At 33.7% G+C, this 24,943-nt stretch overlaps 1 protein-coding gene across 1 annotated transcript; it reads left to right on the top strand.

Annotated features, from left to right (window-relative positions):
* Nucleotides 1-1,664: 1,664 nt before the first annotated feature.
* Nucleotides 1,665-19,236, top strand: LOC132721192 (N-acetylglucosamine-6-sulfatase-like). The gene is made up of 12 exons (XM_060705451.1): nt 1,665-1,851; nt 2,444-2,503; nt 3,044-3,247; nt 4,734-4,799; nt 5,398-5,496; nt 5,944-6,117; nt 6,753-6,835; nt 7,776-7,894; nt 9,242-9,345; nt 13,210-13,419; nt 15,675-15,785; nt 16,800-19,236. Exons 1-12 carry the CDS (start codon nt 1,696-1,698, stop codon nt 16,950-16,952), a joined length of 1,539 nt encoding a protein of 512 aa, XP_060561434.1. The 5' UTR covers nt 1,665-1,695; the 3' UTR covers nt 16,953-19,236.
* Nucleotides 19,237-24,943: the final 5,707 nt, after the last annotated feature.

Raw genomic sequence — 24,943 nt, 5'->3', positions numbered from 1 at the left:
TGAATATGCAAATTTTCATAAATTCAATTTGAACAGTCTCGCAATGAGTGATTGGCATGCACAAAAACTTAGTAGCCAAGTTTCGCAAAATATAATATGAAAAGAAAATCATTAACATACAGTTATGCCATACTTTAAAATCCGTATAATTTACTTCGGATTCCGACAGTAACCGACAAAAGGTCATTGAATATTTTTTTAAAAAGTCTCAGGTCAATTGTTTGCTTGTTTGTTTGATTGGGTTTTACGTCACACCGACACAGTATATGTCATATGACGACGTTCCAGCTTTACTGGTGGAGAAAGACCTCAGGTGCCCTTCTACATATATTATTTCAGACACGAATGCGTACCTCAGTATAACTACCGACGTTCCGTAAGCTAGCTAGATAGTTTCCTCACATGAAAGAATCCAAAGTCCCTGTCGGGATTCGAGCCCAATTACAGCAGTGAGAGGCAAATGGTTTGAAGTTAACGACCTTAACCACTCGGCCAAGGACGCCCCGTCTCAGGTCAATATTGCCAAACAATAATACTCCATTGAAATATGTCCCTCATGCCTAAAAATAGCAATCAAAGTTTAATGGATGTAGATTTGACCCCTTTATAGTATACACCGTTCGAAAGTTAAATTGAATATGAACAATCATACAAACAGAAGTAAGTTATTTTTTTCCATAAACTAGGGGTCAAAAATTGGTATTATCCTGGTATACCGAATTTTTAAAACATACAAATTCCCAAAGCGTGTGAAGATTTCCAAGTTATGTTTAAATTGTCTAGCTATCTGTAAAAACTACGTTTAAATGCACATTAATTTTCATCTGCAAGAAGTGTAAAGTATGTATCAGTTTCCAAATTTTATACGTTTATTGAAATTTCCCAAATTAAAACCTATAAAAATGGTTGTTGAAAGCAGGGTCTTTCATATAGGACATAAGAAATAATAAAATAATGTTAATATGTAAGTTAGGAGTCACTCAAAATTTTCAGCAACATTTTCATTACATCGTTCCGAAAACAAAAAAGTTTAGGTGAAGAAAAGTTTTAACGGTTTTACCTTTGACTAGTAGTGCACTAAGTACTAGTCCACTTTGTGTAACCTTTAGTGTGAACTAAACTGTATTTGTCATCACCTAACTTGCATCAAATACATCCCGTCAACTTAATAAACCACATGGTGAAATATCGGTGCAGAATCCAAATATAAAAACAGTTTTGAAAGTTCAATTGTTTAATTATTTACTTAACTAAAGACTTATACTAAAGACTTATACGTATACATGTACTGTACATGTACTGTATATAAGTTTCCGACTATCTAGTTTTATTTTTCAAAATTTTTGTAGCAGGACAGCTAAAAACAATATGTTCGTGAGTATAAATATCTGGGACGCTGTACTTATTATGTCCAGAAGATGTTTTTATAAATTTCTTAATCATATTAAAATTAAACATCCAACCGATTATTTGAATCTTTATTTGAATGAAGCAAGGTTGTCCACTTTTTCACTACAAATAACGTCGGAAACTCATCGATAATATCATATTAAAAACAAACTTGTAATTATTTTTTGTGAATAACTTTCCACAATTAGCAAAGATCACTGCTTTACAAGGAGTCCATGAGCAAAGGTTCCCATTTCGGGAAAATAGTTCATTTCATATCAATTCTCGCTCATGTGACCATTCAAAATGGCCGAAGTAAACAACAGAAATAGAAATACCTACACAGCTATAACAATGATGGTCTTTTATATGTTTTTTCTTATATCTGTTGCACATGCAGTTGATAATCCCAACATAATATTTATTCTGACAGATGATCAAGATGTGACAATGGGAGGACAGGTGTGTATTCATGAGTTATTTTCATCGGAATTCCAACATGATCTTCATAGCCTAAATGGGTTGGTCTTTTCACCTGCTTTCCCGAACGTTGCATTACTGCTCATGTTAAGAATTCAAATAAAACAAAATTTAGGTTTTTAATCTGCAAACGAACGAAAGATAAAGGGTTTGATTATTTTTGTTGGACTAAGGGAAGTAACTAGGTCTGTTCAAATAGGTTAGTGTACACTGAATTATCCCCCTTAAACAACTTAACATCTTCACAGGTATATGCATCCCTTTATGTAAATAATTTGAATCTGAATATATTGATGAACTAAAAGGGAACATGTGAATGTCACTTTTACCCTATTTTTTTTAGATATTTTTTATCAGGAATAGATGCATGGCTCTTAGCAGGTAATGGGTTATATTTATAATCTAGAAACTCTTGACTCTACATGAATCATATATATATCTATATATATTGTTGATCAGTACTTCAGTAGTCAGTACCATTTGACTTCTTTGTGGACCGACAAGTCAATGTTTTATAGAAATAATTCTATATTATATTAAACTATATATCATTTCTATACATTCTTTCTTTAAGATCCCAATGGCAAAAACAAAGAAATTGGTTGGTGATCAAGGAATAATTTTTAATAACATGGTAAGTTAGCTTCGTATAGTCTCTCAGTCACAGTTTAACATTGATGGTACTCATTTTTTTTATAGATCATTACTGGACATTATATATTGCACATCAAATATGATTTAATAGGAGTAAAATTTACATAACTTTACAAGTTCAGGTCCTGTTTTTCAGCTCAGCTGTGCACTAATTTTGGCTTTTTTTAGTACCCTTAAGGGTCATAAAAAAGCCATGTATCCTTATCAGAGTGCTAAATAGAGTTAATGTACAAATCATAATGCATATATACTGTATAATTGAGCAGCGTTATGACAGAACCAACATAATGAGTCCGTGCAGTCTGATCAGGATCCATGCTGTTCGCTATCAGTTTCTCTACTTGTAATAGGGTTGGTAAGCGAACAGCATGGATCCTGATCAGACTGCGCGAATGAAGAATAGTATTGAATTTAAGTCAGGGTAAGTTCTTTGTACAAAACTGGCAGAGTAAGATTTAGAGTGATTTTGGCCGTATCTATATTAAATATTTGAAATAAAGTAGAAATATTTATATTACAGTTTACAACAAGTCCTCTATGTTGTCCAAGCAGATCAAGTATATTTACAGGACGGTATGTGCACAATCATAATGCATTGAACAACTCAATCAGTGGTAACTGTAGTAGTCCAGCCTGGCAAAAGACGCAGGAAACTAATGCATTCCCAACATATCTGAAGTCACATGGATATGAAACATTCTTTGCGGGAAAATATTTAAATCAGGTATTTCTATGTTTTAACATTTAAGCATTTATTTAACCGCCTCCATGGTCGAGGGGTTAGAGTCGATGACTTCTAATCCAGTTACCTCTCTGGTGTGGGTTCGATCCCCGTGAGATGCTTTGGTAGTTTAGCATGGAGGAAGGTAGTCTAGTAATGGTGTAACTCTCCAGGAACGATGGTTAAGAAACTACCCGCCTATATGACTGAAATACTGTTGGGAAAAGGCGTAAAAGAAACCAAAAAAACAAAAAGCATTTATTTTTGTCTCGGACATTTTACCAAAAGTTATTTATTGACTGACTGAACAGGAGCATTGTGTTTTTATTCTCCTATTTTTAATGATTATATAATAAATGGTTAATTAGATATATATAGTAAAATGTCTGCATACCAACACCCTTTGAGAGAAGATTTGTTCACAGTTGTAAGGAGGATATATCTGTATAGAAGGCCAACCTGCACAGGTTGCACTGTATTTCAGTCTGTACTATTTATAGGGTAACATGCATGAGACTCTTTAACCCTTAACCTGCTGAATTTCTAAAATGGGCCTTTCCAATTTCCATTTTGGAACAGTCCATTATCAATTTTAGGTATATCAAGGTGAGAATTTAATTTGGTCAGCCAGCAGTAGAGAGCCTGGACGTGCAGGCTGGCCTGGCTCTATACTGGTGGCAAAGTCAAATCATTTTCACCTTCAGCAGGATAAAGGTTAATGATATTGATATATTTGACCTTATTTTGACCCCTTTCCCTCATGAGCATATTGTGAAAAATGGCCGTTTTCACTGAAAAGCCTCCTGATACAAGTTCAAACTGCTATGAAACTATGAAAAATGCTTCAATACTAATCAAACTTGGCACAAATGTTGGCTGGACCATTGCCTTTGTAACGACATGCTCAGTCTTAAATTTCCTGTTACCATGGTAACGAAGGGACATCTCTAAATTGCCAAAAATCACTATTTTGCCTCGATTTTTTCCATCAAAATTTATTTCAAAGTGCTACAACTTCTCAAGGGATTGAGATAGAGTCAAAGGCTTTTCAGCGTTGGGTACACGTTACCTTATGATCGACCTGGGGTCATTTTTAGCCTCTCACAACTCCAAAATTTTATTGGTGATGAGGGGGACTCAGCCCCCCTTCAAACCCCTCAAACAGAAGGGGGCACATCCCCCTTCTGGCAACCCCCGATGTATCTTTTGATGGGGGGGGGCGGCGCCGAAAAAGTACTCACTTTTTTTAGCAACATTTGTCAAATAAAAACATGTGTTTGGGGCCCAAATAGGACATTTTTCACTATTTCAGGCCTAAAAAAAGGCCTGTTGAAAGTGCGTTGTTTCGCGTTTATATGAGGTAAAGGGTTAAGTGCCAATTTTATCAAATAAGTACATTTTGCTTAAAACACCTGATAAGACCTGCTTTGGATGTATACTATTTTCACAATCAGTAATTATTTAGACATTGACTGTAATGTTATTTCAGTATGGTAAAAAAGCAGCGGGTGGTGTGGAACATGTACCACCAGGCTGGGACAATTGGTATGGATTGGTATGTATTAATAAGTACTAGTAAAAGGTCACATATTTTGGGTAGTGGGGGCTTAATGATGAATGTGTCCATATTTCAACCAAGATACATTGGATAATGATTGGATCTTTTATTTGCCAGGTCTATATTTTCTCATATGACATGTGTACTGTTCCAAGGAAATGATTAGATAGTGATTGATATAAAGTTACTTTTTCCACAATTAAGCTTAGATTATTATCTTTAACTAAATTAAGATTACACATTAATGGAAAGTTAAGATCCAGTTTTATTAAAGGGAAAAAAATGAATGTTTAAAATATTTATATGTGAGATGTAGTCTCAGCTTTAGAAGGTATAACACCATATTAAGCTTCTGTAAACATGTAAGATGTAGTGTCAGCTTTAGAAGGTATAACACCATATTAAGCTTCTGTAATTCAGAAAAAAAAGAAAATAGAATGTGTGTGGTATAGTCTTTTCTAAGTAAAAAAGAAGTTATATATAGACAAAAAAGAACACCACTGACCTGGCTTTATACTTTGACATAAGTTTACTAGTATTTAAGTTGCATTTTAAGAGTTATTGAAAATAATGGTACTAATTTCTATATTTTCAGGTGGGAAATTCTGTATATTATAATTATTCATTGTCAGTAAATGGAAAACGAGAAAAACACGGTGACCAGTACCCACAGGACTATCTTACTTCTGTAATTGTAAGTGATGTCCGTCAGTGCATGTATGTTTATTTCAAATGAGTAAGAGTGCAGTCAGTTTAATTTTTCTCCATTTTATTTCATGTTCAACTTAAAAGCATGAGTGTTAGCCGTGTTTTGCGGGTTTTTTGGTGGAAGTTATTTGTGTAGTTGTCCAATGTAAGTGACAGCTTTAATGTTTCCATTTATTATATACGTAACTTAAAAGCTCTATGTTCTAGCTATCATGGGATTTTAGTTATTGTACAGGTAGATATCAGAGGGACATGGGATCATTTAAAATTAAACCTGGAGCTAAATCTAACCCTACAGACTATAAATGTTGGAATAAGTGTTTAACTTTTGGGGATAAAAAATTCATTATTTATTGTTTTCAATTAAAGCTTGTTTGGTAAATATAGATATTTACTTAATAATGTAAATTGATAAAATTCTTGCCTGTTTCAGCATAAAAGGGCTCGACAGTTTCTTGATGGAAGACATAAATGGTCAAATAGTCCATTCTTTATGATGTTATCAACCCCGGCTTGTCATAGCCCCTTTACTCCTGCTCCACAACATAACTCCAGCTTCAGTAACATGACAGCGCCAAGAAATGGCAGTTACAACGTTAAAGCAAAGGTAGATATTATTTTCTCATCCCACAAGTAATAAACATGATACTGAATATTATCGTTGCAGTTGTTTGTTTTAAACAGTCATCTTAGACAATATTTAACAAGAAGTCATCACACATGTAATAAATATTATATGGAATATTATTGTTGCTGTTATTATATTGTACACACTAAGAAGAAATAACAATTTTAATACTATGCTGAAAAGGCTGTGTTATGATTTAAAAGATGAAGTTTTGAATTTAGTTAGTCAAACATACACTGTAAAGGCAGTTTTACTTTACTGCCAAAGCAACTTTGGAACACATCAGGTGCCTCTCAGTGCATTATTTCTGGCAAAAGCAGGCATCAGAATGATGGCTTGCCAGCCAAATACCTTCCTGTAATGAAAGAAATCTGAGCTCTTAGAAGATTAATATGTTCATGTCTGTTTATTAAACATTGAATATAAATATACTATTAAATCCTTGATATATTCAGTATAATTATCTGATATTCTATGCATTGCCTTAGGAAAATAAAGATTTGCTGAAGATTTTACAACAGTAATCAAATATTTTGTTACTTTAACTAAAATGTATACTATGTACATGTAGATACTACATGAATTTATAATAATTTGATACTTATGATTTTCAGAATAAACACTGGCTGATAGAGCAAGCTATTGTACCGATGCCGGATGATTCAGTCAAGAATTCTGATGAAATTTTCAGAAACAGGTAAAATTATGTCACCAACCTGACCAATCAACCACCTTTAATATAAAAATTGGTGTTTACATGTAGGTCAAAGTTCAAGGCCATGAAGACTTTGATCACTTAACCCTTAAAGTGCTGGAACCGAAAGCATTCAGCCTTTGCCACCAGTATAGAACCAGGCCAGCCTGCACGTCAGTGCAACAGTCCACAAATGGAAAGGGGGAAAGTCCATTTAAAATATTCAGCATGTTCAGGGTTTAAACTTGTCCAACAAACATCTAGAGAAAACTTTGGCCTACAAGGACATGACCTCTATCATATAAATACTGTAAATTCATTAGTTAATGTTTTGTCTTATGTTTGCATGTGATATTGTATGAATTTTTGTATAGCAGGAAATAAAAAAGCAATAAAATATGATTAAACTAAACTAGATGACCTCTATTGATTAAGAGGTCAGAAGGTCAAGGGTCACTGTTGCCTTAACCACTGAAAGCTTGTCTGACCAATAACTAGGGAACACTTTAGCCTACAGTAATAAAATTTTATGTAGAGGCAAGTCATCACTAGTAGATGAACCCTAATGATTTTGAGGTCCGAGTTCAGAGTTCACTAGAGTCTTGACCAAAAAAGCCTGTCCGTCAAATTAGTATGGAATGCTTTGACTTACAGTCCTCTGATTCGTTGTTGAACTTTATTTTGACTAGTAGATGAGGCCTATTGGTTTTGAGGACTGAAGGTCAGGGTCACAGTGATGCATGAAATACTTGTCTGATCAAGAACATCAGTTTTCTCGATCATAGGTTGTGGAAACCATTAGTTATAATAGTAAATACTTTTTTATATAATTATATTCATTATAATGTATGATTCTATACTTTTTAAGGATATGTAATTATGCCGCAGTCATAGCTGATGAATGGACATTACTAGTGTATGTGTTTTTTTTCTTTTTCCCCAGATGGCGAACATTGCTGTCTGTAGATGACATGGTAGAAGATATATTAGATACACTTGATTCTAATGGGATTCTAGATAACACATATATATTCTTTTCATCTGACAATGGCTATCACTTAGGTACGTACTTGAATTTGAAATGTTCTTAAGTTATTAAACACATCCAAAGGGAAAAAAATGGAAGAATTTTCAAAGATATTAGGAATAAAGATGATTCTTCAGCAGTTGACATGAATAATTTATTTTACCATTGTCTCTTTAATGAAAACACTAGAGAAAAATACATATTTTACTTAGCGTAAAGCATAGATGTATTTGTGTTTTATTTTGTCAGAATAACTTAGTTGAGTCTTTGTTTTAGAATGGCTTGAGTTAAAAAATAGAACAAGGCTCTCAATGATACTGATACTTTTTTCTACAGTGAACTCGAGTATCAGTTTAGTTAACGGATATTCCGTTTTTCAAAGAAAAGTGACCCAATGGCATCCCTGCTTAAAATCAAACAATAGAATTTCATAAACATAAGATACCCATGAAAAATTTATTTTTCTGTACATACTGATGGATCCTTAGTAAGCTTTTGTAACGTTTTAATTCACCACCTTTAGTTTTTACATATTGTAATGCTTATTATGAGTATTATGAAGTTCTACCAATGTTGTAACATTTTGTCTGCAACATCATTTCACAATTATTTTGGCTAGATTTTTAAAATCAATTTCACATTTAAGAATTTATTCTTTCAAATTATTTTTCTCATTTTGAAAATTTTAATCTATTGTGAACAAATACATTTTACAAATTATTTTTATCATTATAATTGTATATGCATTGTATATGTTCAATAGGGCTGGGGCGAGTATCCGAGTACTCGGATAATCACGAATTAAAGTGAAAAATCGAGTTTGAATATTCGTAAGCCCACAGATCGTGGATCGCGATCTAATCTTTTTTATATACATTGACTGTTTCTCACACTTTTAAAATCGATAAAATACGATTTGAGTAAATATTATATGAAGTTTACCTAAATACAATTTACCGGTTAAAGACCATGTATATCATGATGCTGAGCTAGGAAGTAATTGGTTTCAAAAAACAAAACAAAAATACTCATCCAAAGAATAAAAGCATAAACCTAGTTTATATTTTATATGTTTAATGTTTAGTATTGTTTTTTTTTTAAATAAACATGTTTTTATAACTTATGTACATGTTTTTATGGGTGTCTTGATAACAAAAGATTTGTGGTTCGATTTGTGAATCGTAAGTGCTGAATCGTGGTTCGGATCGGATCGTCACTTATCCAACGATCCACACCCCTAATGTTCAAGTACATGTTCAAAGTCAATTTTTTAACTGTGCCTCTACTAACATTGAACTTTTTACTTACCACATCAGATTTTATTCTTGTTAACATGAAGTGTGTGTAATAAAGGAAATTTTGACTTGATTTGTTTATTTCAGGTCAGTTCGGTTTACCATATGATAAAAGACAACTGTATGATTTTGATATCCGTGTGCCGCTGATGGTTAGAGGGCCTGGGATAAAGAATGGAACATTTTCTGATGTAAGATTAAACTTTATTTCACTTTACTACAGAAGTGTGACTTAAATGGAAAGACAAGGTTAGAATAAAAACTTGATTTCAGAAAAAGAATAGTATAAATAATAAATCTGCAAATTTTCTGCCGCCAAATAATAATATTAAACGAATGATAACAAAATTTAAATCGCTAAATCACCGATTTCTACAAATCAGTAAGCGCGGCCATGTTTGTGTATTGGCCGTATAAAAACAGGTGCGCGTGATGTCATTTCCCCACACATCTTTAGATTTATGATAAATCTAGTTGAATCGTAGGGAAATATTAATATAATAAAGTATTGACCAGACAATTTAATTTTCACAGGAGGTGTAGAGGAGATTTTTTATGGTTCAAAATACGTAACAATATCCAAAAAATAAAAATAATAAAAAATAAAGAAACCAAAAAAAAAAATCAACGTCTACCGATCGCACCACTTCAGGCCAGTGATGCTCGTTACTCCAAACAATACTATGCCAGTCAGTTTTAAGTTTTTTTATACTCGGCGCCGGAATAACCATATGTCCGAGAATTCAGCATCTGTGCCGGTCCACTAAGGTAGTCGCATCGGGGACGTCTTTTTCAAGCTGAGTCTTCCTGATATTCCCATTCTTCGTTCGTTGGTGGTAGAGGAGTACGACAATACTGGCCAGGCATCATGTTCCATACTGACGATAACAAAAACGGCTCTCATTAGCGCCAACCCTCCAGAGTTAGTCACAACAGGTCAACCAATCAACCCTGGTACTTAAGATGACTTGACCTTGGCCTGCCGTGTGCCTTCTCCGCGACGTGCACGCCTCTGGAGGGATTTGGAGAAGACAATACTATGTTCATTAAAGTCTCATCTTAATGTAATTAAACAATATTTCAGAGATTCAATAAATACACATGTTATTATTTAACAAAGTTTCACAATCAAATAATGCAATTAAATAAACAAACGCTGCTTGCCAACGAATAATTGGCTGTTAATTATTGAACGGCGATAATTATCATTATTATAAAAATCCTACTAAAACGTGTTCTTATATATAATAGTACATGTAATTAATTTTTTGCAGTTTGATTCTGACTTTCAAATTAAAAGGTGTGAACATATGTTATAATTGACGTAGATATTTCAAAAATATAAGCAATTCTTTTGAAAAGTAAATTGTTAAAATATATCTGTCAACCTATGAAGTTGCGCATCGTAATCGTAGCCTAATATTAACTGCAGGCAAAACATTTTTATTGGCTGCTCAAAAATCTAATTTGCATAATTTATTCACACAATTGCTGGTTCTTACTACTTATGTCTAATACTGTGCATTGTCCACTTTAATTGTTCCTAATTTGCACCAAATGTTCCTGTCACACTGTGTACTGACGATTTTTATTGCTCCTTGTATGCCTCTGTGCCGACAGACCTTTTGATCATGCACAATGTTGCCCTGATTGGTTAATCACCCTTGTCAAATATTCTAATGACGAAATAGACATCTATTTTTTACGCTTCATCAGTGAACTGAATGACCTTAGGGGTAATTAAGTCAAATTATACTGTAAATTACAGCATGTCATAAAATAGCAACACATTTTTTTTCAGTTACCAATAATCATTTTAAATATTAAGTAGATGATTTTTTGTTTTATTGGATTAAATTTACGGTAGTAGAAATGCGTATCTGTGTGGGAAAGGAATTGGGTAAGTAGATAACGTGGAAAAAAGCTATAGAGAACTGGATAAACCTGAGAATACGCGTTTTTACAAGGGAAATGGCAACCTGTTGCTGTTGGTACCAGTTTTGACTGGGTACCTAAATAACCTAACGGACAGTTTTGTTTTCATACGATATTAGTCTGGCTGCTGATTTTCCTGCGCCATTCTCATTTTTAGCGTCAATGACTGAAAATCGCGTCCTCAGCAGATCTCTGCATTTAGTTGATATTTTACGCTGAAAAAAAGATACATGACCGGCGATGTACCCAATTCGAACAGCTTGTCTACAAAATAAAAGGATAAATCGTCAATTTGAAGAAGTTTCTCATAGTACCCAAATTAAATTGATGGTTTATCTTTGAAAATTAAGCAGTCATTGCTTTAATCATGTGGTGGGATCATCAGCAAGCTTGAAAATCGGACAAATGATAATTGATGTCGCGGCGTCTTCAATTAATTAATTAAAGCAATTCAGTTCTATATGATATTTTCATAAATAATATATAATGTACGCAATAAGGTTAATAAGTTCTTCATCAATATATATTTCAGTTGTACCAGCGTGTACACCTATACCGGAAGTGGGTGTAACACGTCACAATCTCGGTCTCGTCTGTCTCGCGAGAATGACAGAACGCCAAAATGGCGGCGCCGATGAACTTATTTTTCAAGTAAAAAATAGTGTCTTAAAACACGAATTTCTCACTTATAGGATTGATGTCAACAGTAAAACTGTCATGGTACCTCTTTTTAAATGATAAATATTTATATTAGACAGACATCAATCCATCCATTCCTATTCCTTTAATACTAAAATTGTTATGTTTTTATTAGGTACAGGTATTGCTCTAAGGTTATTATACAAGTATCTTGATCCACAGGAATGCTTAAGATGTATGATCCAATGATCATGTAAAACACAAAACAGCCACGCCAGTCTGAGATCATAGTAGTCTTATTATGACCATTTTGTTACATACACATGTACCAAAATGTTATTTCAACAATCTTTTCAAAATGTTTTGATATTAACATCATACAGAATTACACTTATTTGCAATAAAGATGTTCTTTCTTGTCTGGTCATATTTGTCAGTGACAACACAAGCTGTATATTTAGCAGAATATAAACCAATAAATAATAAAACAGTTTTGTACCAGTAAATAATACAGCAATATACCAGTAAATAATAAAGTTGTATACCAGTAAATGATAAAGTTGTATACCAGTAAATAATAAAGTTGTATACCAGTAGATAATAAAGTTGTATACCAGTAGATAATAAAGTTGTATACCAGTAAATAATAAAGTTGTATACCAGTAAATAATAAAGTTGTATACCAGTAAATGATAAAGTTGTATACCAGTAAATAATACAGTTGTATACAAGTAAATAGTAAAGTTGTATACAAGTAAATAGTAAAGTTGTATACAAGTAAATAATAACGTTGTATACAAGTGAATAGTAAAGTTGTATACCAGTAAATAATAAAGTTGTATACCAGTAGATAATAAAGTTGTATACAAGTAAATAATAAAGTTGTATACAAGTAAATAATAACGTTGTATACAAGTGAATAGTAAAGTTGTATACCAGTAAATAATAAAGTTGTATACCAGTAGATAATAAAGTTGTATACAAGTAAATAATAAAGTTGTATACAAGTAAATAATAAAGTTGTATACCAGTAAATAATAAAGTTGTATACCAGTAGATAATAAAGTTGTATACAAGTGAATAGTAAAGTTGTATACCAGTAAATAATAAAGTTGTAGACAAGTAAATAATAAAGTTATAGACAAGTAAATAATAAAGTTGTATACCAGTAAATAATAAAGTTATACACCAGGAAACTGGTAAATCAACTAGGCCTTGTTGATTTTGTGCCAATACTAAATACATGTATCTCGCCCAAAAATACATCTTAACAAAAAATTCTAAATTTTCCTTTGGCATCAGTGATTGAAAACAAATTGCTATAGACATATTCAGTCAAAAGTGATTTTGAAATCACGCATTGTACATAGTAAACACAATTAAAAGCTATTTTAGTTATAAATACACTGTGTTTTGTTATCTCTTTATTCTGTTTATACTGCAAGTAATAATGAATGTTGATTATTGCTTTTATTACACAGGAGGCTGTACTGAACATTGACCTAGCACCCACATTTCTAAGTCTTATGGGAGGGTTTATGCCAGGAGCTGATGGTGTTAGCTTTAAAGACATACTTCATCCACAAGACAATGGTACAAAACCTGTACGAGGAACATTCCTAGTGGAGCATACAGGAGAATATTCTGATACTATCAAAGGCTGTCCACAGTACACTGGGCAAAACATGAATGTAAGGTCATTTTAGAATGATAATTATATTTGTATGCTCTTTATTCATATTGTTTTTTCCCCTGTCAGCCTGTATGTTTGCAGACAGTTTTAAGTAGCAAATTTTTATTTTACAAGCTAGATCTTTGACATACTTAGTAACAACATACCTTTTGACAAAATTTTTTGTTTTTTAGCTCACCTGTCACAAAGTGACAGGGTGAGCTTTTGTGATCGCTTTTCGTCCGGCGTCCGTCCGTCGTCCGTCCGTAAACTTTTACTTTAAATGACATCTCCTCATAAACCACTAAGCCAATTTCATCCAAACTTCACAGGAATGTTCCATTGGTGGTCACCTTTAAAAATTGTTCAAAGAATTTAATTCCATGCAGAACTCTGGTTGCCATGGCAACCGAAAGAAAAAACTTTAAATATCTTCTTTAAAAAAACCATAAGAGCTAGAGCTTAGATATTTGGCATGAAACATCTTCTAGTGAGTGTTTACCAAGTTTGTTCAAATAAAAGCCCTGGGGTCAAAATTGGCCCCGCCCCGGGGGGGTCATTGATTTTCCCTATATGCATATAGTAAAAACTTAAAAAATCTTCTTTTAAAGAACCCAAAGAGCTAGAGCTAAGATATTTAGCATGAAACATGTTCTAATGGGTGTCTACCAAGTTTGTTCAAATAAAAGCCCTGGGGTCAAAATTGGCCCCGCCCCGGGGGTCATTGATTTTCCCTATATGCATATAGTAAAAACTTAAAAAATCTTCTTTTAAAGAACTCAAAGAGCTATGGCTAAGATATTGAGCATCAAACATGTTCTAATAGGTGTCTACCAAGTTTTTTCAAATAAAAGCCCTGGGGTCAAAATTGGCCCAGCCCCAGGGGTTCATTGATTTCCCTATATGCATATAGTAAAAAACTTAAAAATCTTCTTTTAAAGAACCAAAAGAGTTAGAGCTAAGATATTTAGCATGAAACATGTTCTAATAAGTGTCTACCAAGTTTGTTTAAATAAAAGCCTGGGGTCAAAATTGGCCCGCCCCGAGGGGTCATTGATTTTCCCTATATGCATATAGTAAAAACTTAAAAAATCTTCTTTTAAAGAACTCAAAGAGCTATGGCTAAGATATTGAGCATCAAACATGTTCTAATAGGTGTCTACCAAGTTTTTTCAAATAAAAGCCCTGGGGTCAAAATTGGCCCCGCCCCAGGGGTCATTGATTTTCCCTATATGCATATAGTAAAAACTTAAAAAATCTTCTTTTAAAGAACCAAAAGAGTTAGAGCTAAGATATTTAGCATGAAACATGTTCTAATAAGTGTCTACAAAGTTTGTTCAAATAAAAGCCCTGGGGTCAAAATTGGCCCCGCCCCGAGGGGTCATTGATTTTCCCTATATGCATATAGCAAAAACTTAAAAAATCTTCTTTTAAAGAACTCAAAGAGCTATGGCTAAGATATTGAGCATCAAACATGTTCTAATAGGTGTCTACCAAGTTTTTTCAAATAAAAGCCCTGGGGTCAAAATTGGCCCCGCCCTAGGGGTCATTGATTTTCCCTATATGCATATAGTAAAAACTTAAAAAATCTTCTTTTAAAGAACCAAAAGAGTTAGAGCTAAGATATTTAGCATGAAACATGTTCTAATAAGTGTCTACAAAGTTTGTTCAAATAAAAGACCTGGGGTCAAAATTGGCCCCGCCCCGGGTGTCATTGATTTTCTTTATATGTGTATAGCAAAAACTTAAAATCTTCTTTGAAAAAACCCAAATAGCTAGAGTTTAGATATTAAGCATGAAACATCTTCTAGTAAGTGTCTACAAAGTTTGTTCAAATAAAAGCCCTGGGGTCAAAACTGGTCGGCCTCAGGGGTGTCATTGTTTTTAACTATATGTGTTTAGTAAAAACTTTAAAAAAAATCTTCTTTTAAAAAGCCCAATGAGCTAGAGCTTAGATGTTTAGCATGAAACATCTTCTTATGGGTGTCTACCAAGTTTGTGCAAATAAAAGCCCTTAGGTTAAATTGGCCCTGCAACGTTGGGGTGGGGGGGGGGTGTTGGTTGGGGGGGCCTATATACAGGTGAGCGACCTCAGGGCCATCATGGCCCTCTTGTTTATGTATGAAATATGTTTTTACCATAAATGGCCTGTGACTCCGACAGTGTGATGGATTACTTGAAAATGCGGTCAGCGACTTCTAATTTCAGCTTTTTTTTTGTTAAAACATAGCAAAAATGAATTATGTACTAAAATACTATATAATTTATTTACAGAATTGCGATCAGCATTGTGTTTGTGAGGACTCTATGAATAATACATTTGCCTGTATAGTACAAATAAGTCAAACAAGGAACATGAAATATTGTGAATTTATTGATTCACAGGTGAGTGACTTGTGGTCTTCTTATTTTTAAGTATTTTCGAATGTTTGTTTGTTTCTACTTAAAGCTCTTTGAGTATAACTCTATTTATAACTTATCAGACTCTATTTTTAATGTGTTGTAACATATTGAATTGCATTTTGAACATGTTGGACTCTTTATGTATGTTGGATTTTACAGTGTGCATTACATATATGTTACACATTTTGGAAGGATTTTTAGTACGTGTTAACACTATTTATAGTGTGTTGTAACATATTGGATTACATTTTGAACGTAATGGACTCTTTTTGTAGTTTGTTGGTGTTAGATATTGTTTATATTGTGTTATTGCATATTTGACAATATTTATAACATGTTGGACACTATTATTGAATATATTTTCTACACTTTGGACTTCATTTACAGTATATTGGATGTAAACATATATTATCAGTTACAAAGATTTTTAACAGGTTATATGGCCTCATATAAGCAGTTGTATAGGCAGTTCAGATTATATTACAAACCACTGTTTATAAACAGTCATATAACCTTTCCGAAATATTTATAATGAATTTATAATTCAGCAAGCATCTTTTTTTTAAAGAGAAAATGTGCGTTTTCTTCATAGGTGTATATTAATCTTTATAATACTGAACATTTGTAACATCACTTTTCATTGGATAATCGTGATGTTTATATTGTTTGATATATATACGCAGCTGCTGTCAATTTTGAAAGAAATCTCACTTTTTTTCTCAAAAAAAAAGGAAGTTTGCCGTATTATAAATTTGTGGTAGATATTCCTGACAGGTTAAATTGTTGTATATTTACGGTTGTTTGCAATATAACCCTTGCATAGCGACTCGGCTTATATTTCCAAACAGGCCTTTATATAGGGCTATATAACTTGTCAAAAAACTTTATAACTAATAATAAAAACATCATGATTATCCAATGAAAAGCATCATTACAGACATGCAGTATTATAAAAGCATTTACTACTAAGATGTAACGATATTATTTGTATTTCAGAATTCTGTTGAGATTTACGATTTAAAAGCTGATCCAGCAGAATTAACTAATTTATACCAAACAACAGATCCAAAGACTATAGCATTGTTTGAGAAACAGTTACAGTTCCTATCTACATGTGAAGGAGACAGATGTCATAGTGTTCCAACCTAGCTATAAATTCTGTGTGCAATTAGAAACCTTTTATACTTATTTGTTATCATTCCATTAGTGTCAAACATTTTTTGGAGTGGTCATGTTTCAATATTGAATCAAATATCAAATATTTAATCAAAGTTTCGAGGGTCAAAACTTTTCAGTTGGTATATACTGCATAATACATACATGTTAAGTCTTTTTTCATTTGCTGTACTCATTTGTTAATGTTAGTTAATTTTAGATATGAAAAATTGCTAGGATCCAAAGGGTTGAAATTTGACATATACAATTTGTTTATAATTATATGTGTATAGGTTATTTTACATGATGAGATAATACTTGTATGTGTTTTAATAAGCACATTTTAGCATATACATTATTTTGTTTATTTTAACCTATGTGTCAAGATAAATATGTTTTACTTTTCTGTCAGAAACAGGTAAGAAAAATGGAATATTTCTTCAACTCTTAACCTGCTAAATTATCCCTGCTTTGCATTGAGAGCAGTTCATTTAAAGTTTAAGAGATTATATCAAAGTACGAAGATTTAGTTACCAGTGGTATAAAGCCTGGTCAGACTACATGGATGTACTGCCTGGTCTGGCTCTTTTCTAGTGGAAACGCTGATCACTTTGAGTTCCTGCAAGTTAAGGGTCATAAAAGTGTCTAAAAATGTACAGCATTCTGTTCTGAAAAATAATTTAAATGTTAATAGCTTTTATACAGCAATACTCAGTTAAGTGGTGAATAGTTTTTACTATTTTAAAACATAGTAGTGAATAGTTATACTTTTATAAGCCAATTTATGTATTTTAGTTGTTAAATAGTTGGACATACATAAGATGTGTTTGATTAATTACTGTTTTAGTTTTTATTCATTATGGAATGTTTGATCTTACGTTCTATACATGTTTACATCGTGCAGAATGTTTAGCTTTCTTCTTCTTTAAAGATATTATATGAGGTTCATTTGTGCTCACATTTTCAATTTAAAAATTAAAAACTATATGTGAACGAACAATTTAGTCAGAAGTTAATACTTAAAGGCACATTATGCCTCAGAAACTAGTAAGTTTTTTAGCTCACCTGTCACAAAGTGACAGGATGAGCTTTTGTGATCGCTTTTCGTCCGGCGTCCGTCCGTCGTCCGTCCGTCGTCCGTAAACTTTTGCTTTAAATGACATCTCCTCATAAACCACTGAGCCAATTTCATCCAAACTTCACAGGAATGTTCCTTTGGTGGTCACCTTTAAAAATTGTTCAAAGAATTTAATTCCATGCAGAACTCTGGTTGCCATGGCAACCGAAAGAAAAATCTTAAAATATCTTCTTTTAAACAACCCTAAGAGCTAGAGCTTAGATATTTGGCATGAAACATCTTCTAGTGAGTGTCTACCAAGTTTGTTCAAATAAAAGCCTTGGGGTCAAAATTGGCCCCGCCCCAGGGGGTCATTGATTTTCCCTATATGCATATAGTAAAAACTTAAAAAATCTTCTTTTAAAGAACCCAAAGAGCTAGAGCTAAGATATTTGGCATGAAACATCTTCTAGTGAGTGTCTACCAAGTTTGTTCAAATAAAAGCCCTGGGGTCAAAATTGGCCCTGCCCCGGGGGGTCATTGATTTTCCCTATATGCATAAAGTAAAAACTTAAAAAATCTTCTTTTAAAGAACCGTAAGAGCTAGAGCTTAGATATTTGGCATGAAACATCTTCTAGTGAATGTCTTCCAAGTTTGTTCAAATAAATCCCTGGGGTCAAAATTGGCCCCGCCCCCGGGGGTCATTGATTTTCCCTATATGCATATAGTAAAAACTTAAAAAATCTTCTTTTAAAGAACTCAAAGAGCTAGAGCTAAGATATTTAGCATGAAACATGTTCTAATGGGTGTCTACCAAGTATGGTCAAATAAAAGCCCTGGGGTCAAAACTGGCCCCGTCCGGGGGGGGGGGGGGTCATTGATTTTCCTTATATGTGTATAGCAAAGACTTAAAAATCGTCTTTGAAAAAACTCAAATAGCTAGAGTTTAGATATTAAGCATGAAACATCTTCTAATGAGTGTCTACAAAGTTTGTTCAAATAAAAGCCCGGGGGTCAAAACTGGCCCTGCCCCAGGGGTGTCATTGTTTTTAACTATATGTGTATAGTAAAAACTTAAAAAATCTTCTTTTAAAAAACCCAATGAGCTAGAACTTAGATGTTTAGCATGAAACATCTTCTTATGGGTGTCTACCAAGTCTGTTCAAATAAACAAATAAAAGCCCTTGGGTAAAAAATTGGCCCGGGGGGGGGGGGGGGGGCTATATACAGGTGAGCGACCTCAGGGCCATCATGGCCCTTCTTGTTTCTTTTTTTATAAAAGTTAACACATTAGTTATGTCACATTTAAATGATTTTAGAGGATGTTAGAATGCTTATCCGGGGAGAAAATATATAAAATTTTGAATGTGAAAATATTTGTCATAAAAGTAGCAATACATAAACAAAGTAGTATTTTGACTTTAATACAGAATACTTAATTACTACATCTGTACTAATTGCCAAAAGCAACAGAAGCAAAAGAAGGTTCAGATAATTGGCCAATATCTAATTTTTTGGAAAACATAACAGGACACCTAAAGTAAAAGGGTTTTAAGAAATTAAAAGTAAAGCATTGCTTAGGCATGATGGTCCTTTAAGATCTGCTTACCTTGAGATATGTGTTCCATATAACAAAACAAAACAATATTGAAAATCAAATAGACATGTAATAGTCACTCCATATGCAATTCTTAGAAGTTACACTTCCTATGTCTATAGTTGTAACAAAAATCATGAGTTTCATGATACAAACAAAACTTAAAGAGACAGTAAAAGAAGGGAATGTGAAACTTGTTGCTTTTTTAGTGAAAATGAAATTGTTATAAGAATCACACTAATATTATTGTGGTTTTTATATGAATTTCAAAATGACCCTAGTACATGTATATTGCTTTATTTAATTTTTTTATCACCTATACTGTGTGATAAGATATAATCAATACATCATCATGTATATATCACACCACTTTATGTTAATTTTAATTGATAATTAACCAAAGATAATTGGTGATGAAAAGACATCAGAAATATTTCCCAATTTTCAACATTTAGCACTTTTATCCTATAGTTCTTTCTTTATTCTTTTTAATATAAAGATGTGAGAACATTCCAGGGAAGATGTTGTCAGATATTTGTTATCAATATTTATGTTATTTAAATGTTTTATTCATTATTCACTGGTACAATCAGTATCATTTTATTTTTGTTCATTTTACTAGTATTTTAATTTGTATGCAGTTTTCTTTTTAAATTTCTGGTTAAGATATAATCTTTATAAAATACTTCATATTTGTATTTTTTTTAAATATGTTTTAAGTATCGGCTGAGAATTTGAAACTTCGCAATTATACATAGTTTTTAGCTCACCTGTCACAAAGTGACAGGGTGAGCTTTTGTGATCGCTTTTCGTCCGGCGTCCGTCCGTCCGTCCGTCCGTCGTCCGTCCGTCGTCCGTCCGTAAACTTTTGCTTTAAATGACATCTCCTCATAAACCACTGAGCCAATTTCATCCAAACTTCACAGGAATGTTCCTTTGGTGGTCACCTTTAAAAATTGTTCAAAGAATTTAATTCCATGCAGAACTCTGGTTGCCATGGCAACCGAAAGAAAAATCTTTAAATATCTTCTTTTAAACAACCCTAAGAGCTAGAGCTTAGATATTTGGCATGAAACATCTTCTAATGAGTGTCTACCAAGTTTGTTCAAATAAAAGCCCTGGGGTCAAAATTGGCCCCGCCCCCGGGGGGTCATTGATTTTCCCTATATGCATATAGTAAAAACTTAAAAGATCTTCTTTTAAAGAACTGTAAGAGCTAGAGCTAAGATTTTTGGCATGGAACATCTTCTAGTGAGTGTCTACCAAGTTTGTTCAAATAAAAGCCCTGGGGTCAAAATTGGCCCCGCCCCGGGGGGTCATTGATTTTCCCTATATGCATATAGTAAACACTTAAAAAATCTTCCTTTAAAGAACTGTAAGAGCTAGAGCTTAGATATTTGGCATGAAACATCTTCTAGTGAATGTCTACCAAGTTTGTTCAAATAAAAGCCCTGGGGTCAAAATTGGCCCCGCCCCAGGGGGTCATTGATTTTCCCTATATGCATAAAGTAAAAAACTTAAAAAATCTTTCTTTTAAAGAACCCAAAGAGCTAGAGCTTAGATATTTGGCATGAAACATCTTCTAGTGAATGTCTACCAAGTTTGTTCAAATAAAAGCCCTGGGGTCAAAATTGGCCCCGCCCTGGGGGGTAATTGATTTTCCCTATATGCATATAGTTTAAACTTAAAAAATCTTCTTTTAAAGAACCGTAAGAGCTAGAGCTTAGATATTTGCATAAAACATCTTCTAGTAAATGTCTACCAAGTTTGTTCAAATAAAAGCCCTGGGGTCAAAATTGGCCCCGCCCCAGGGGGTCATTGATTTTCCCTATATGCATATAGTAAAAAAACTTAAAAAATCTTCTTTTAAAGAACTGTAAGAGCTAAAGCTTATATATTTGGCATGAAACATCTTCTAGTGAATGTCTACCAAGTTTGTTCAAATAAAACCCCTGGGGTCCAAATTGGCCCCTCCCCAGGGGTCATTGATTTTCCTTATATGGATATAGTAAAAAACTTATAAAATCTTCTTTTAAAGAACCCAAAGAGCTAGAGCTAAGATATTTAGCATGAGACATGTTCTAATGGGTGTCTACCAAGTATGTTCAAATAAAAGCCCTGGGGTCAAAACTGGCCCCGCCCCGGGGGTCATTGATTTTCCTTATATACATAGCAAAAACTTAAAAATCTTCTTTGAAAAAACCCAAATAACTAGAGTTTAGATATTAAGCATGCAACATCTTTAAGTAAATATCTACAAAGTTTGTTCAAATAAAAGCCCAGGGGTCAAAACTGGCCCTGCCCGAGGGGTGTCATTGTTTTTTTACTCTATGTGTATAGTAAAAACTTAAAAAATCTTCTTTTAAAAAACCCAATGAGCTAGAACTTAGATGTTTTGCATGAAACATCTTCTTATTGGGTGTCTACCAAGTTCTGTTCAAATAAACAAATAAAAGCCCTTGGGTAAAAATTGGGCCGGGGGGGGGGGGCTATATACAGGTGAGCGACCTCAGGGCCATCATGGCCCTCTTGTTTGTATAAATCATAAAATAATTTCTATGATTTTTATAAATCATAAATATTTTCTATGATTTTTTTATAACTTAAATGTGTATCTTCATGACTCAGGTTAACAGTGCAGGCATTGTGGAACTTGGAACAATAGAGAATACATCACTAGAACAATATGACAAGATCATGAATACAAATGTCAGGTGATGATTGGTGATTTCAACTTAATTTGAGCCGCGCCATGACAAAACCAACATAATGTGTTTGCAACCAGCATGGATCCAGACCAGCCTGTGCATCCATGCAGTCTGATCAGGATCCATACTGTTCGCTATCAGTTTCTCTACTTGTTTTAGGGTCTGTAAGCAAACAGCATGGATCCTGATCAGACTGTGCGGATATGAGGCTGGTCTGGATCCATGCTGGTCACAAAAGCAATACATGGTTTTTGTCATGGCGCTGCTCATTTAACATTATATCAGAGAATTTGAGTTTCACTCCTACCCATAGTTTAACAATATATAACCATTGTTCACTTAACCTTTTTGGCTATTACAATGGGAACAGTAAGAAGATAAGGGTTTTCATAATAACAAAATGTTTATACATGTCTGATATAAATATATACATGTAAATTAAGAAACTGTTTCTTGCTTGTAATTTATTAGTCCCCTACCGGTTTAACCGAAGTCCCCTACTGGTTTAACCGGAGGGGACTTAAAGTTAACCCTCCGTCCGTCTGTCTGTCTGTCAGTCCATCAGTCAGTCCGTCCACAAAACTGGATCCCGGGATAACGCAAAAAGTACTGAAAATATTTTTATGAAACTTGATATATGGATAGATGGCAGTATGGAGATTATGCACGTCTTTTTTTTCTTCCTATGTTGAAAATTCTGGTTGCTATGGCAACAAATAGTCTGAAAATATGGCAGATTTTAACACATAAACTGGATCCAGTGATAACTCAAAAAGTATTGAAAATATTTTTATGAAACTTGAAATATGGGTAGATGGCAGTCTGGAGATTATGCACATCTTTTTCTTTTCTTCCTATGTTGAAAATTCTGGTTGCTATGGCAACAAAAAGCCTGAATTTCAAAAAATTTCAGCTTTTTCACTATCAGTTCTTTATTTCTTAAGGTGTTTACTTCAAACTTTAAATATAAGTTTCTAGTCATCAACCACATCATATGTGACAAGGTTTACAACTCTAGCACAAAAATTATCAGTATTACCTCCCTTACACTTAGAATTTTGATGGAAAAAAAATGTTGTCTTTTTAGCTCACCTGTCACAAAGTGACAGGGTGAGCTTTTGTGATCGCTTTTCGTCCGGCGTCCGTCCATCCGTCGTCTGTCCGTCCGTAAACTTTTGCTTTAAATGACATCTCCTCATAAACCACTGAGCCAATTTCATCCAAACTTCACAGGAATGTTCCTTTGGTGGTCACCTTTAAAAATTGTTCAAAGAATTTAATTCCATGCAGAACTCTGGTTGCCATGGCAACCGAAAGAAAAATCTTTAAATATCTTCTTTTAAACAACCCTAAGAGCTAGAGCTTAGATATTTGGCATGAAACATCTTCTAGTGAGTGTCTACCAAGTTTGTTCAAATAAAAGCCCTGGGGTCAAAATTGGCCCCGCCCCAGGGGGTCATTGATTTTCCCCATATGCATATAGTAAAAACTTAAAAAATCTTCATTTAAAGAACCCAAAGAGCTAGAGCTAAGATATTTGGCATGAAACATCTTCTAGTCAGTGTCTACCAAGTTTGTTCAAATAAAAGCCCTAGGGTCAAAATTGGCCCCGCCCCGGGGTGTCATTGATTTTCCCTATATGCATATAGTAAAACCTTAAAAAATCTTCTTTTAAAGACAGTAAGAGCTAGAGCTAAGATATTAAGCATGAAACATCTTCTAGTGAATGTCTACCAAGTTTGTTCAAATAAAAGCCCTGGGGTCAAAATTGGCCCCGCCCCAGGTGGTCATTGATTTTCCCTATATGCATATAGTAAAAACTTAAAAAATCTTCTTTTAAAGAACCCAAAGAGCTAGAGCTAAGATATTAAGCATGAAACATCTTCTAGTGAGTGTTTACCAAGTTTGTTCAAATTAAAGCTCTGTGGTCAAAATTGGCCCCACCCTGGGGGTGTCATTGATTTTCCCTATATGCATATAGTAAAAACTTAAAAAATCTTCTTTTAAAGAACCATAAGAGCTAGAGCTTAGATATTTGGCATGAAACATCTTCTAGTGAATGCCTACCAAGTTTATTCAAATAAAAGCCCTGGGGTCAAAATTGACCCGGCCCCAGGGGGTCATAGATTTTCCCTATATGCATATTGTAAAAACTTAAAAAATCTTCTTTTAAAGAACCCAAAGAGCTAGAGCTAAGATATTTAGCATGAAACATCTTCTAATGAGTGTTTAGCAAGTTTGTTCAAATAAAAGCCCTGGGGTCAAAATTGGCCCCGCCCCGGGGGGGGGGGGGGGGGGGGTCATTGATTTTCCCTATATGCATATTGTAAAAAACTTAAAAAATCTCCTTTTAAAGAACACAAAGAGCTAGAGCTAAGATATTTGGCATGAAACATCTTCTAGTGAGTGTCTACCAAGTTTGTTCAAATAAAAGCCCTGGGGTCAAAATTGGCCCCGCCCCGGGGGTGTCATTGATTTCCCCTTTATGCATATAGTAAAAACTTAAAAAATCTTCTTTTAAAGAACCGTAAGAGCTACAGCTTAGATATTAAGCATGAAACATCTTCTAGTGAATGTCTACCAAGTTTGTTCAAATAAAAGCCCTAGGGTCAAAATTGGCCC

The sequence above is a fragment of the Ruditapes philippinarum genome, unplaced genomic scaffold (genome assembly GCF_026571515.1).
Source record: "Ruditapes philippinarum isolate M1 unplaced genomic scaffold, ASM2657151v2 ctg2101_1_1_1_1, whole genome shotgun sequence".
In the NCBI taxonomy this organism is placed as follows: Eukaryota; Metazoa; Mollusca; class Bivalvia; order Venerida; family Veneridae; genus Ruditapes; species Ruditapes philippinarum.
Note: the sequence above shows the minus strand (reverse complement) of the source record. Positions and strands in the feature narration are given on the sequence as shown.